At 42.1% G+C, this 13384-nt stretch overlaps 1 protein-coding gene across 1 annotated transcript in view; it reads right to left on the bottom strand.

Annotated features, from left to right (window-relative positions):
- ccbe1 (collagen and calcium binding EGF domains 1) overlaps nt 1–13384 on the bottom strand; it is a 353404-nt gene that overhangs the window by 50789 nt on the left and 289231 nt on the right. The window contains exons 3-4 of the mRNA XM_055631149.1: nt 12141–12193; nt 6330–6464 (exon numbers count right to left, since the gene is read on the bottom strand). Coding sequence (XP_055487124.1) covers nt 6330–6464; nt 12141–12193 — 188 coding nt within the window. The remainder of the gene's footprint in view (nt 1–6329; nt 6465–12140; nt 12194–13384) is intronic.

Genomic DNA, 13384 nt, shown 5'->3' on the forward strand with positions numbered 1-13384 from the left:
CTTATGGCTGTGAATTTTGCCCATCTTACTCTGTCCCCCTCCGCTGATCAGGTGCTGAGGATTCTTCCCATCAATGAAAAATAAAAGTATTCTTAGTGTTGAGAATCTCTCTCCTGTCAATCACGCCATGAAGGCCACACCTTTTCCAATGGAAGGGGGAGGGGTTATAAAACCCGGAAGTGTGGGTGTGGCTCAGTCTCTGTATCATGGGGGAGGGAGAGGTCATAACACTGAGCTGTGAAGCAACTGAGCACACTGAATGTCTACTGAACTGTGAGTGTGGTGTTTTGTGTGGTTTTATGATTTCACCTTGCTTGAAATGGTATTAAACTGCATTTGAATGTGGTGGCCTTGCACCCTGCATGAAATGATATGAAACTGCATTTGAAGAATCCGAATAATTCATTTGGCCCACAATGTCCATACTAGCCCTCTGGAGACCAGTAGTCCCTGCAGGCAACAACACCTATACCAGCTCTCCAGAAAGCCCCCCCCCCCCACACACTGGCTACCGATATTGGAATTGGTGGAGAGGGTGGAATATTGTGTCGGGGGACCAGCCCTCCCGTGTGAACATGGGACCCAACGGGACCCACTTAATCTAGTATATATACGTATACGTGTGTGTATGTGTGTGTATATATATATATATATATATATATATATATGTATATATACTTACACACACATATATGTGTGAGTGTGTGTTTGTGTATATATGCATGTATGTATATGCCTGTATATATGAGTATGTGTACATATGCACACTGAACTTTTTTTTCTCATTTATTGTATTGTTTACAGTGTGCTATGTTTACCTATTCTGTTGTGCTGCTGCAAGTAAAAAAAATCATTGTCTGGGACATCAGACAACAAACCACTCTTAACCCTTGACTCTTGACATTTAAAATACAGAATGAGTCAATAGTCTCAAGATCGTTGTTTTAAAATTATCATATTAAATGATATATTTCATGCTTCCATTATAGCTCAACTCACCAATATATTACGACAGCTGAGCCATGGGAAACAGAATGTTCCCAGATCTGAATCCTACTCTGTTGTGAATAATGGATCTCCGTGGAATGGCATAAGGGAGGCTAAAATTAATCTCAATATTTTTGCGCCAAAAGGAGAAAGTTTGGCACAAAATTTGTTTTGGATTACTGTCATGTGATTCTCGTTGAATTATCCAGCCCAACCCTGACTCACTTTTATTTTTCCATCATTCCTTGATAAGTAAGCATGGTTTATTTCTACCTATCATATGGGTTAAGACATGGGCCGCCAAGACCCGGATGAGCAAAACTTTGATCAGAGATGAGAATGGAAGGGAATTGGAATATTTTATCGATTGGTGCCAAAAGGAATGAGTGACGATTTCAGCAGGAAGTAGATTGCAACAGACTTGAAGATTGACAATATTATGGAGATGGGCATGATGGCTCTTATGAAGATGATGTGGGATCAGAAGCTTAACTTATTACTGAATGGGGTGTCTATGTTAGCATCTCATTCAACCTGAGACAGTCAGAAAAAGGAAAACAGAGGCTGTATGAATATTTGTTTAGTGGACAAAGATCAATTATTTGATCCCCATTTCGTTTAATTTGAAAAAAACTGTTCTTTGTCTGGAAAACAAAATAATGTTGGTGATGTTCTGTAGGTTAGGCTGCATTTGTGGAGGGAGAGAGTTTGAAGTCAAATATCTTCCATCAGAAGTGGAAACATGATAAAACAAGTGTATTTTAAGTTGCAGAGATGGGGAAGGGGCAGAGTTAACAAAGTAAATGCCCACGAAGAGGAGGAGATTGCTTCTTTAGGACTGGTTCTACATAACAGCAGAATAGCAGCAGAACAGTCCATACAAGGACTTGAGAAATAAAGCTCAACAAATGAAGCTCACATACAGAAATAGCCCATGGGAATTTGGATGATGCATTGGAGAAAAAAGTTAACCTAGAGGAGGGGGATTAGGAATAGATTCATGAGTAACTCATAGGTTGGGAGCAGCTGCAGAAAAAGGTATGGGATGTTTTGGCTACATTTTGAATATGTAAATCCTTAATCAATTAGCAAGCACTTAAAATATGATAAGTATTGTTAAGACTAACTTCAAAACACAAGAGCAGAAGAAATAAATTAATTAAAATACTCCCTGGAAAATAGTGGATATGATAATAACACAATTTAAAATCACACATCCTCCCATGACAGAATTACAATAACAGGGTTTATAAAATTTCTATTGGAATTGCTGTTTACAGGTTCTATGGTAATTAAATACAATTTGGCACCAATCATGGAGGGAATGCACCTTTAAACTGTTGAATGTTATGGCTGATTTGATTCACATAACAATCACTTTCAGCAGGGTTTAAGCATCTTACTGGATTGCATTGAGATTATTTTGCAATAAAGATCCTTTCACACACCTTATTTTAACTACGTAACTGGAGCAAAAAGTAAAATCAAATGTTATAAATCTGAAACAAAATAAAAAGTTCTATAAGCACTCAGCAAGTCAAGGAGTCGAATGAACATCAGAATAGACATTTTGGGTTAACCTCCCTTCAAGAGAGTCTCCAGAGAGAAGGTGGCTGGAGAAAACAGAGGGAATAACTTTATTTGGGCGCTGACCAAAGTTGACAAGGTTACGATTATTTTAAAATCTGGCAATGAGGCAGAAGAGAAAAAAAGAAACAAATAGAAACTAGTGCCACATCGGTGGATAGAGAGTGAAAAAGTTGGTCACATGTAATTGTTAAATTTAATGTTGTCCTGATGGTTGCATCATGCCCACATTAAAGATAGAGAACACATATAATGTAATAATTGCATGTGCCTTTGGTCTTTTGTAGTGCAACATTGGAGCAATGTAGAAAGATGAAGACAGAAAAGTCAGAATGGGAATGGAATAAAAAATTATAATTCTTTCAACAGGGGACTAACCACTTCCCTTCACTTGACTGGTCTATTGAATAACTTCACTTTGTTCATATCAAAGGTGTAGTTCTGTGACCCCAAACTATTCCTATCTCCTGTCTGGATAAGTGGAGCAACTCCTCAAAGGGGGGGGGGGGGGGAGAAGGGGGGGGGAGGGAGAGGAAGGGGGGAGAAGGGGGGGGGGGGGAAGAGGGGGAGGAGAAGAGGCGGGAGAGAGAAGGGGGGGGGGAGGAGAAGGGGGGAGGAGGGAGAAGGATAGGGGGAGAGAAGGGGGGGGAAGAAGGGGGGAGGAGATGCGGTAGAGAAGGGGGAGAAGGGGGGAGGAGAAGCGGTAGAGAAGGGGGGGGGGGGGAGAAGGGTGGGGGAGGGAGAAACATAGAAACATAGAAATTAGGTGCAGGAGTAGGCCATTCGGCCCTTCGAGCCTGCACCGCCATTCAATATGATCATGGCTGATCATCCAACTCAGTATCCCGTACCTGCCTTCTCTCCATACCCCCTGATCCCCTTGGCCACAAAGAAGGGGGGGGGTAGAAGGGGGGGGGAGAGAAGGAGAGAGAAAGGGGGGGAGAAGGAGGGGAAGAAAGGATGGGGGGAGAAAAAACGAAAGATTTAGAAATGAGGTAAGATTGAAAAGACTAGGCTTGTATTCACTGGAGTTTAGAAGGATGATGGGGATCTTATAGAAACATATAAAATTATAAAAGGACTGGACAAGCCAGATGCAGGAAAAATGTTCCCAATGTTGGGCGAGTCCAGAAGCAGGGGCCACAGTCTTAGAATAAAGGGGAGGTAATTTAAGACTGAGGTGAGAAAAAACTTTTACACCCAGAGAGTATGAATTTATGAAATTTCCTGCCACAGAGGGCAGTGGAGGCCAAGTCACTGGATGGATTTAAGAGAGCATTAGATAGAGGTCTAGGGGCTAGTGGAGTCAAGGGATATGGGGAGATGGCAGGCACGAGCTATTGATAGGGGACGATCAGCTATGATCACAATGAATAGCGGTACAGGCTCGAAGGGCCGAATGGCCTCCTCCTGCACCTACTTTCTATGTTTCTATGAAATTAAACTAACGAGAGCACCTCATTTTCCATCTGGGCATGTTTCAATCTCAGGTAACTGTTTCTTTCCACCCCTTTCGCAAAACATATGGCTTTATTTTTTTCTTCCAATTTGTTTATATGTCTTCTTCTGTCACTAACTGCCAGTTTTAAAAATAATTGTCACCTTGCCAACTTTGGTCCGGCCCCTCTCTCCTTCTGTTTCTCACATCTCCAGTTCTGATCAAGAATCCTTGAGCTAAAACCTCAACTCTGTTTCTCTCCCCACTGATGCTGCTTGAACTGCTGAATGCTTCCAGTATTTTCTGTTTTGTTCACCCTAAATAATCATCACTCATCGTTAATGTTATCCCACTTTTTAAGAAAGGAGGGAGAGAGAAAACAGGGAATTATAGACCAGTTAGCCTGACATCGGTGGTGGGGAAGATGCTGGAGTCAATTATAAAAGATGAAATAGCCGAACATTTGGATAGCAGTAACAGGATCGGTCCGAGTCAGCATGGATTTACAAAGGGGAAATCATGCCTGACTAATCTTCTGAAATTTTTTGAAGATATAACTAGGAAAATGGACAAGGGAGAGCCAGTGGATGTAGTGTACCTGGACTTTCAGAAAGCATTTGATAAGGTTCCACATAGGAGATTAGTGGGCAAAATTAAGGCACATGGTATTGGGGGTAGAGTGCTGACATGGATAGAAAATTGGTTGGCAGACAGGAAACAAAGAGTAGGGATTAACAGGTCCCTTTCAGAATGGCAGGCAGTGACTAGTGGGGTATTGCAAGGCTCGGTGCAGGGACCGCAGCTATTTACAATATACATCAATGATTTGGATGAAGGGTTTCAAACTAACATTAGCAAATGTGCAGATGACACAAAGCTGGGTGGCAGTGTGAACTGTGAGGATGAAGCTATGAGAATGCAGGGTGACTTGGACAGGTTGGGGGAGTGGGCAGATGCATGGCAGATGAAGTTTAATGCGGATAAATGTGAGGTTATCCACATTGGTAGCAAAAACAGGAAAGCAGATTACTATCTAAATAGCGCCAAGTTGGGAAAAGGGGAAGTACAATGGCATCTGGGGGTCCTTGTTCATCAGTCTATGAAAGTAAGCATGCAGGTACAGCAGGCAGTGAATAAAGCGAATGGCATGTTTGCATTTATAACACGAGGAGTTGAATATCGGAGCAAAGAAGTCCTTCTGCAGTTGTACAGAGCTCTTGTGAGACCACACCTGGAGTATTGTGTGCAGTTTTGGTCCCCTAATTTGAGGACATAAAGGACATTCTTGATATTGAGGGAGTGCAGCATAGGTTTTCAAGGTTAATTCCCGGGATGGCGGGACTGCCATATGCTGAGAGAATGAAGCGGCTGGGCTTGTACACTGGAGTTTAGAAGGATGAGAGGGACTCATTGAAACATATAAGATTGTTAAGGGTTTGGACACGCTAGAGGCAGGAAACATGTTCCCGATGTTGGGGGAGTCCAGAACCAGGGGCCACAGTTTAAGAATAAGGAGTAAGCCATTTAGAACGGAGATGATGAAACACTTTTTCTCACAGAGAGTTGTGAGTCTGTGGAATTCTCTGCCTCAGAGGGCAGTGGAGGCAGGTTCTCTGGGTGCTTTCAAGAGAGAGCTAGATAGGGTTCTTAAAAATAGCGGAGTCAGGGGATATGGGGAGAAGGCAGGAACGGGGTACTGATTAGGGATGATCAGCCATGATCACATTACTCGCTAGAATTTAGAAGATTGAGGGGGGATCTTATAGAAACTTACAAAATTCTTAAGGGGTTGGACAGGCTAGATGCAGGAAGATTGTTCCCGATGTTTGGGAAGTCCAGAACAAGGGGTCACAGTTTAAGGATAAAGGGGAAATGTTTTTGGACGGAGATGAGATAAACATTTTTTACACAGAGAGTGGTGAATCTCTGGAATTCTCTGCCACAAAATATAGTTGAGGTCAGTTCATTGGCTATATTTAAGAGGGAGTTAGATGTGGCCCTTGTGGCTAAAGGGATCAGGGGGTATGGAGAGAAAGCAGATACAGGATACTGTTGAATGATCAGCCATGATCATATTGAATGGTGGTGCAGACTCGAAGGGCCGAATGGCCTACTCCTGCACCTATTGTCTATTGTCTATTGTCAATTGATTTTAGATGAAGAAAAAACTTTTCATAAGTTAACAATGAGAAGAATATTGTTTTTGAATGCCCGATAGTCAGTGATTGTCAGTTATGAAAGTCTTTGTAATTTGTGATTTTTGTATGTTTATGGTTACTATTGGCATGAGTTCAATTGTTCAATTGTTCATACAGACCAAGACAATAAGGTTTCTCTCGGTTCCTGTGCTTCATACGATCAAAGTAGTATCCTGGATAGCATGTGCAGAGCACTCTGCCAAAGTTATCTGTGCACTGCTGTTCACATGGAGCTCCTGAACATACATCGTAATCTGGAATGAAAGGGAAAGAGTGATACTGACTGAACATAACCATATAACAATTACAGCACGGAAACAGGCCATCTCGACCCTTCTAGTCCGTGCCGAACACATAATCTCCCCTAGTCCCATATACCTGCGCTCAGACCATAACCCTCCATTCCCTTCCCATCCATATAAACTATCCAATTTATTTTTAAATGATAAAAAACGAACCTGCCTCCACCACCTTCACTGGAAGCTCATTCCACACAGCTACCACTCTCTGAGTAAAGAAGTTCCCCCTCATGTTACCCCTAAACTTCAGTCCCTTAATTCTCATGTCATGTCCCCTTGTTTGAATCTTCCCTACTCTCAGTGGGAAAAGCTTTTCCACGTAAACTCTGTCTATCCCTCTCATCATTTTAAAAACCTCTATCAAGTCCCCCCTTAACCTTCTGCGTTCCAAAGAATAAAGCCCTAACTTGTTCAACCTTTCTCTGTAACTTAGTTGCTGAAACCCAGGCAACATTCTAGTAAATCTCCTCTGTACCCTCTCTATTTTGTTGACATCCTTCCTATAATTAGGCGACCAAAATTGTACACCATACTCCAGAATTGGCCTCACCAATGCCTTGTACAATTTTAACATTACATCCCAACTTCTATACTCAATGCTCTGATTTATAAAGGCCAGCACACCAAAAGCTTTCTTTACCACCCTATCTACATGAGATTCCACTTTCAGGGAACTGTGCACAGTTATTCCCAGATCCCTCTGTTCACCTACATTCTTCAATTCCCTACCATTTACCATGTACGTCCTATTTTGATTTGTCCTGCCAAGATGTAGCACCTCACACTTATCAGCATTAAACTCCATCTGCCATCTTTCAGCCCACTCTTCCAACTGGCATAAATCTCTCTGTAGACTTTGAAACTCTACTTCATTACCCGCAACCCCACCTATCTTAGTATCATCTGCATACTTACTAATCCTTACTAATACTTACCTAATACTAATACCTAGTATTAGAACTAATACCTAACCTAATACTTACTAACAAAGATCACCTGGATAACAGAATTAAGGCACAAAGTGCTGGAGTAACTCAGCATTTCCGGCAACATCTCTTGATAACATGGATAGGCAACATTTCAGGTCAGGACCCTTCTTAACAATCTGAAGAAGTAGAGGTCGGGACCTGAAACATCGCCTAGCCATGTTCTCTAGAGATGCTGCCTTAAGGGCCTGTCCCACGAGCATGCGACTGCATGCGGCAAGCACGACCAAACCAGAAGCGGGGGCCGCGTGGAGGTCGAGTGAGTGACATGAAGTTTGAGCGAAGTCCGCAGGAAGCTCGCGCGTGACGTACGGCGTCAAGACACTGCGTATAAAATTCTATAAGATTCGTCAGACAGGTAAATCATGTCTGACGAATCTTATAGAATTTTTCGAGGATGTAACTAGTAGCGTGGATAGGGGAGAACCAGTGGATGTGGTGTATCTGGACTTCCAGAAGGCTTTCGACAAGGTCCCACATAAGAAATTAGTATACAAACTTAAAGCACAAGGCATTGGGGGTTCAGTATTGATGTGGATAGAGAACTGGCTGGCAAACAGGAAGCAAAGAGTAGGAGTAAACGGGTCCTTTTCACAATGGCAGGCAGTGACTAGTGGGGTACCCCAAGGCTCAGTACTGGGACCCCAGCTATTTACAATATATATTAATGATCTGGATGAGGGAATTGAAGGCAATATCTCCAAGTTTGCGGATGACACGAAGCTGGGGGGCAGTGTTAGCTGTGAGGAGGATGCTAGGAGACTGCAGGGTGACTTGGATAGGCTGGGTGAGTGGGCAAATGTTTGGCAGATGCAGTATAATGTGGATAAATGTGAGGTTATCCATTTTGGTGGCAAAAACAGGAAAGCAGACTATTATCTAAATGGTGGCCGATTGGGAAAGGGGGAGATGCAGCGAGACCTGGGTGTCATGGTACACCAGTCATTGAAGGTAGGCATGCAGGTGCAGCAGGCAGTAAAGAAAGCGAATGGTATGTTAGCTTTCATTGCAAAAGGATTTGAGTATAGGAGCAGAGAGGTTCTACTGTAGTTGTACAGGGTCTTGGTGAGACCACACCTGGAGTATTGCGTACAGTTTTGGTCTCCAAATCTGAGGAAGGACATTATTGCCATAGAGGGAGTGCAGAGACGGTTCACCAGACTGATTCCTGGGATGTCAGGACTGTCTTATGAAGAAAGACTGGATAGACTTGGTTTATACTCTCTCGAATTTAGAAGATTGAGAGGGGATCTTATAGAAACTTACAAAATTCTTAAGGGGTTGGACAGGCTAGACGCAGGAAGATTGTTCCCGATGTTAGGGAAGTCCAGGACAAGGGGTCACAGCTTAAGGATAAAGGGGAAATCCTTTAAAACCGAGATGAGAAGAACTTTTTTCACGCAGAGAGTGGTGAATCTCTGGAACTCTCTGCCACAGAGGGTAGTTGAGGCCAGTTCATTGGCTATATTTAAGAGGGAGTTAGATGTGGCCCTTGTGGCTAAGGGGATCAGGGAATATGGAGAGAAGGCAGGTACGGGATACTGAGTTGGATGATCAGCCATGATCATATTGAATGGCGGTGCAGGCTCGAAGGGCCGAATGGCCTACTCCTGCACCTAATTTCTATGTTTCTATGTTTCTATGTATGCCCGTCGAGGCGGTGCGTACGGCGTCGAGGCAGCTGCGGGCCGGCAGGCCGTTGCCGCCTATATTTTTTGAACATGGTCAGTTTTTCGGAGCCCCCCGCGCACGATGTCGGGACCAGCTCCGCACAACTCCATGCGGCTCCAGCGATCGAAGTGGGACAGGCCCCGCGAGGCCGTACGACTCAAGTGACCACGTTAGGTCGCGCTTGCCGCATGCAGTCGCATGCTTGTGGGACCGGCCCTTAACCTGCTGAGTTATCTCGGCACTTTGTGTCATTTTTTGATAAACCGGCATTGCAGTTCCTTGTGTCTAGGTAGACAACACAGATTAAACTAGAAATGGGTCAATCAAGAACATAGGAACACAAGAGCATTGGAGCAGAAACAGGCCACTTGGCACCTCAAGCCTGTACTATAATCATGACTGAACCGCCCAAGGCATCCATTGCTTTTCTGTGCCAGTTGCACAAAGCCCTCAATGCCCAATGTTTTCACCTTTGAGTAACTTCACAATATACTGGGATAAAGCATGTTAAAGTTCTTCCATCCTTGAGGAAAATAAATTCCTCTGCACCTAAGTTATAAATGACTGCCTCCTTTTCTGGTAACTACATCCCTCATTTGACCTGCCCCACTAGTGGAAATATCTCAACATACACCGTGTCTATTTTTATTTCTGCTATTATGACCTTGGTTTGAGACCTTTGCCATTTAATGTCCATGATTGTAATTACGGTACTCAAAGCAATAAAGTATATTCAACTTTATAAAATGGCAGAATTAAAGTTGGGTCGAATTCTTAGGAAGAATACAATAGACAATAGGTGCAGGAGTAGGTCATTCGGCCCTTCGTGCCAGCACCACCATTCAATGTGATCATGGCTGATCATACCCAATCAATACCCCGTTCCTGCCTTCTCCCCATATCCCCTGACTCCGCTATTTTTAAGAGCCCTATCTAGCTCTCTCTGGAAAGCATCCAGAGAACCGGCCACCACCGCCCTCTGAGGCAGAGAATTCCACAGCCTCACAACTCTCCGTGAGAAAAAGTGTTTCCTCGTCTCCATTCTAAATGGCTTATTCCTTATTCAATCAACCTCAGTAGATACATAGAAACATAGAATAAAAGGTGCATGAGTAGGCCATTCGGCCCATTGAGCCAGCACTGCTATTCAATATGATCATGGCAGATCATCTAAAATCAGTACCCTGATCCTGCTTTTTCCCCATATCCCTTGATCCCTTAGCCCAAAGAGCTAAATCTAACTCTCTCTTCAAAACTTCCAGTGAATTGGCCACTACTGTATTCTGTTGCAGAGAATTCCACAGTTTCACAACTCTGGGTGAAGAAATATTTCCTCATCTCAGTCCCAAATGACCAACCCCTTATTCTTAAACTGAGATCCCTGGTTCTGGACTTCCCCAACATCGGGAACATTTTTCCTGCATCTAGTCTATCGAATCCTTTAAGAATTTTATATGTTTCTATAAGATTTCCTCTCATCCTTCTAAATTCCAGTGAATACAAGCCCAGTCGACCCATTCTTTCATCATATGCCAATCCTGCCATCCCGGAATTAACCTGGTGAACCTATGCTGCACTTCCTCAATATCAATAATGTCCTTCCTCAAATTAAGAGACTTTATACTGCATCTGCCCTGCATCTGTCCATTTACCCTACCTATCCAATTCACCATGCAGCCTCATCGCAGCTCACACTGCAATCCAGCTTTGTGTCATCCGCAAACTTGGAGGTCACATTTAATTCCCTCATCTAAATCGTTAATGTATATTGTAAATAACTGGGATCCAAGCACCGAGCCTTGTGGCACCCCACTAGTCTAGCCTGCCATTCTGAAAACGACCTGTTAATTCCTACTATTTGCTTCCTGTCCGCCAACCTGTTCTCCATCCATGTCAATACTCTACCGACAATACCATGTGCTCTGATTTTGCACACTAATCTCTTGTGTAAGACCTTGTCAAAGGCTTCTTGAAAGTCCAGATATACCACATCCACTGGCTTTCCCTCATCCATTCTACTTGTTACATCCTCAAAAAATTCCAGAAGATTAGTCAAACATAATTTCCCCTTCATAAATCCATGCTGATTTCGACCGATCCTGTCACTGCTTTCCAAATGCACTGCTGTAACATCTTTAACAATCGACTCAAGCATCTTCCCCATTACCGATGTAAGGCGAACTCGTCTATAATTCCCCGTTTTCCTTCTCCCTTCTTAAAAGGTGAGGTTACATTGGCTACCCTCCTGTCCAGAGGAACTGATTATGATCAAATAAAACTGGACCCAGTTAGTACCACCTGACCTGCTGGCCACATCTTTCAACCCTGCTCCTTGTTCCATAGTTTGCATTCTCAATAGATAACTGTTCTTATATCACAACTTTTTTTTCAAAGAACATAGAATATGAAAATGTCAAGTACGAGGTCGTTCTGCCACTGTGTCTGTGCTGATCATGATGTCAATCTTAAATAATTCCATGGCCATATCCCTCTATTCCCCACATAGACACAAAATGCTGGAGTAACTCAGCGGGTCAGGCAGCAACCCTGGAGAATAGGTGACATTTTAGGTTGAAACCTTTCTTCAGACTTACCTCTTCATATGTTTGTCTAATGCCTCTTACATGTTATTATATCCGCTGCTATTGTATCTCAATTTGATCGTAACTTCCCCTTAATTAATTAACCAGATTACCTCTGCAACCTATTGCTGTAGCAAAACTGGATTCAGCCTCTGATTGATATTGCCTTTGCTTATTCCTCATTCCCCATCTTCATTGAAATGTAAAAATAACTTGTTTTCTCTCTCATCCAATTCTGGGGAAGGTTCTTTAACCTGAAATGTTAACTCTATTTCCCGTTCTATAAATGCTGTTTGACCTGTGTGTTTCCAGCAATTGTAATTTTATTTCACAGTTTCAGCATCTGGAATTTTTTTTGGTTTTCTTCTTCTGGAAGTTGTTAACATTCTTACCGTCTGGGATACATTCGCCAAGGACAAACTTATAACCTCGACAGCACTTCTTTCTGTAAATAGAAAATAAATATTTATAATACAGAACAGAACCACATATGAACTCATAAAAAATGACATGGTTTATTTTAATTGAAATTTGAAAGATGTTCTTTGAAGTTCAAGTTAATTAACTGTTTTACAACATCCTTATGTTTATTTGCTATCTAATAGAAATGGTTAATGACCTGCTGAAAACAATAATCTGCATTTCCAACATAAGGCGATGATGAAAAGAGTATCCAGTCAAAAATAAAGATAGTTTCAATTATCAGTGCAAAGCCAATTAATATATCCCTAAAATTTGAAAGCATCTTTGCCATATTTATGACATATAAATTTCCTAGAAATTTTCAATGAGGATTATGGAAATACATTGTGCTCACTTATTTATTTTGATAATGTAAAAATGTTAAACATGGGAAAATTATATTTAACTTCCATGTAAAGGTGCAAAATCCAAGAGCTTTCTACCCAAAATTCATATATAAGCCATCTGGCATGTAACCATCCAGAAACAATATCAGTTTTCTTCTAAAATTTTGAGAATGTGATCAACTGGGCATCAAAGGTAAACAAAACACAATTGCTAAGTGAAGCCTTTTAAAATGGTACCTTTCCACATAGTGATTATAAGATTTATTAAGTTTTCTCCTGTCCGCACTTCAACGTCCATTCCTCAGGCTTTCAAGTAATTATCTAAGTAGCAGTGATGCAGATCTTATTAGAATCTAAGCTTTTCATGCAAGCATCATTAATTGATACTAAACAATACCAGCGAGGGAGAGCTGATGAAACATTTGCTCTCTACACTCCTCATCCTCATCTGAGACTAAAATCATATTCATTTCTTATGAAACGACATCCATCTGAAACATTGACTTGTTCTCCATCCACAGCCTGACCTGAGTATTTCTAGCATTTTCCTTTTTTATATTTTTGCCACCATGTTAAGTGGGAAAGGATGTATTGACCCAGTGGACCACGTCAGTACATGCATGAGGTGCTGCAGACCATCAATGGCAGGAGAGATGTTGTTCTGCATTATGCAATTTCATCGCCTGGTATACCCACACTCTATGAGGAATGCAGAACATGATCTAGCTTTCCCTTCTCTATTTTGGTGCATAATGGCTGTAATGTTTCCATTGTGGCCAATATACTAAATAATGTTTCTTTCAATCATTCATTCATTCATACATTCA

The sequence above is a fragment of the Leucoraja erinacea genome, chromosome 1 (assembly GCF_028641065.1).
Source record: "Leucoraja erinacea ecotype New England chromosome 1, Leri_hhj_1, whole genome shotgun sequence".
In the NCBI taxonomy this organism is placed as follows: domain Eukaryota; kingdom Metazoa; phylum Chordata; class Chondrichthyes; order Rajiformes; family Rajidae; genus Leucoraja; species Leucoraja erinaceus.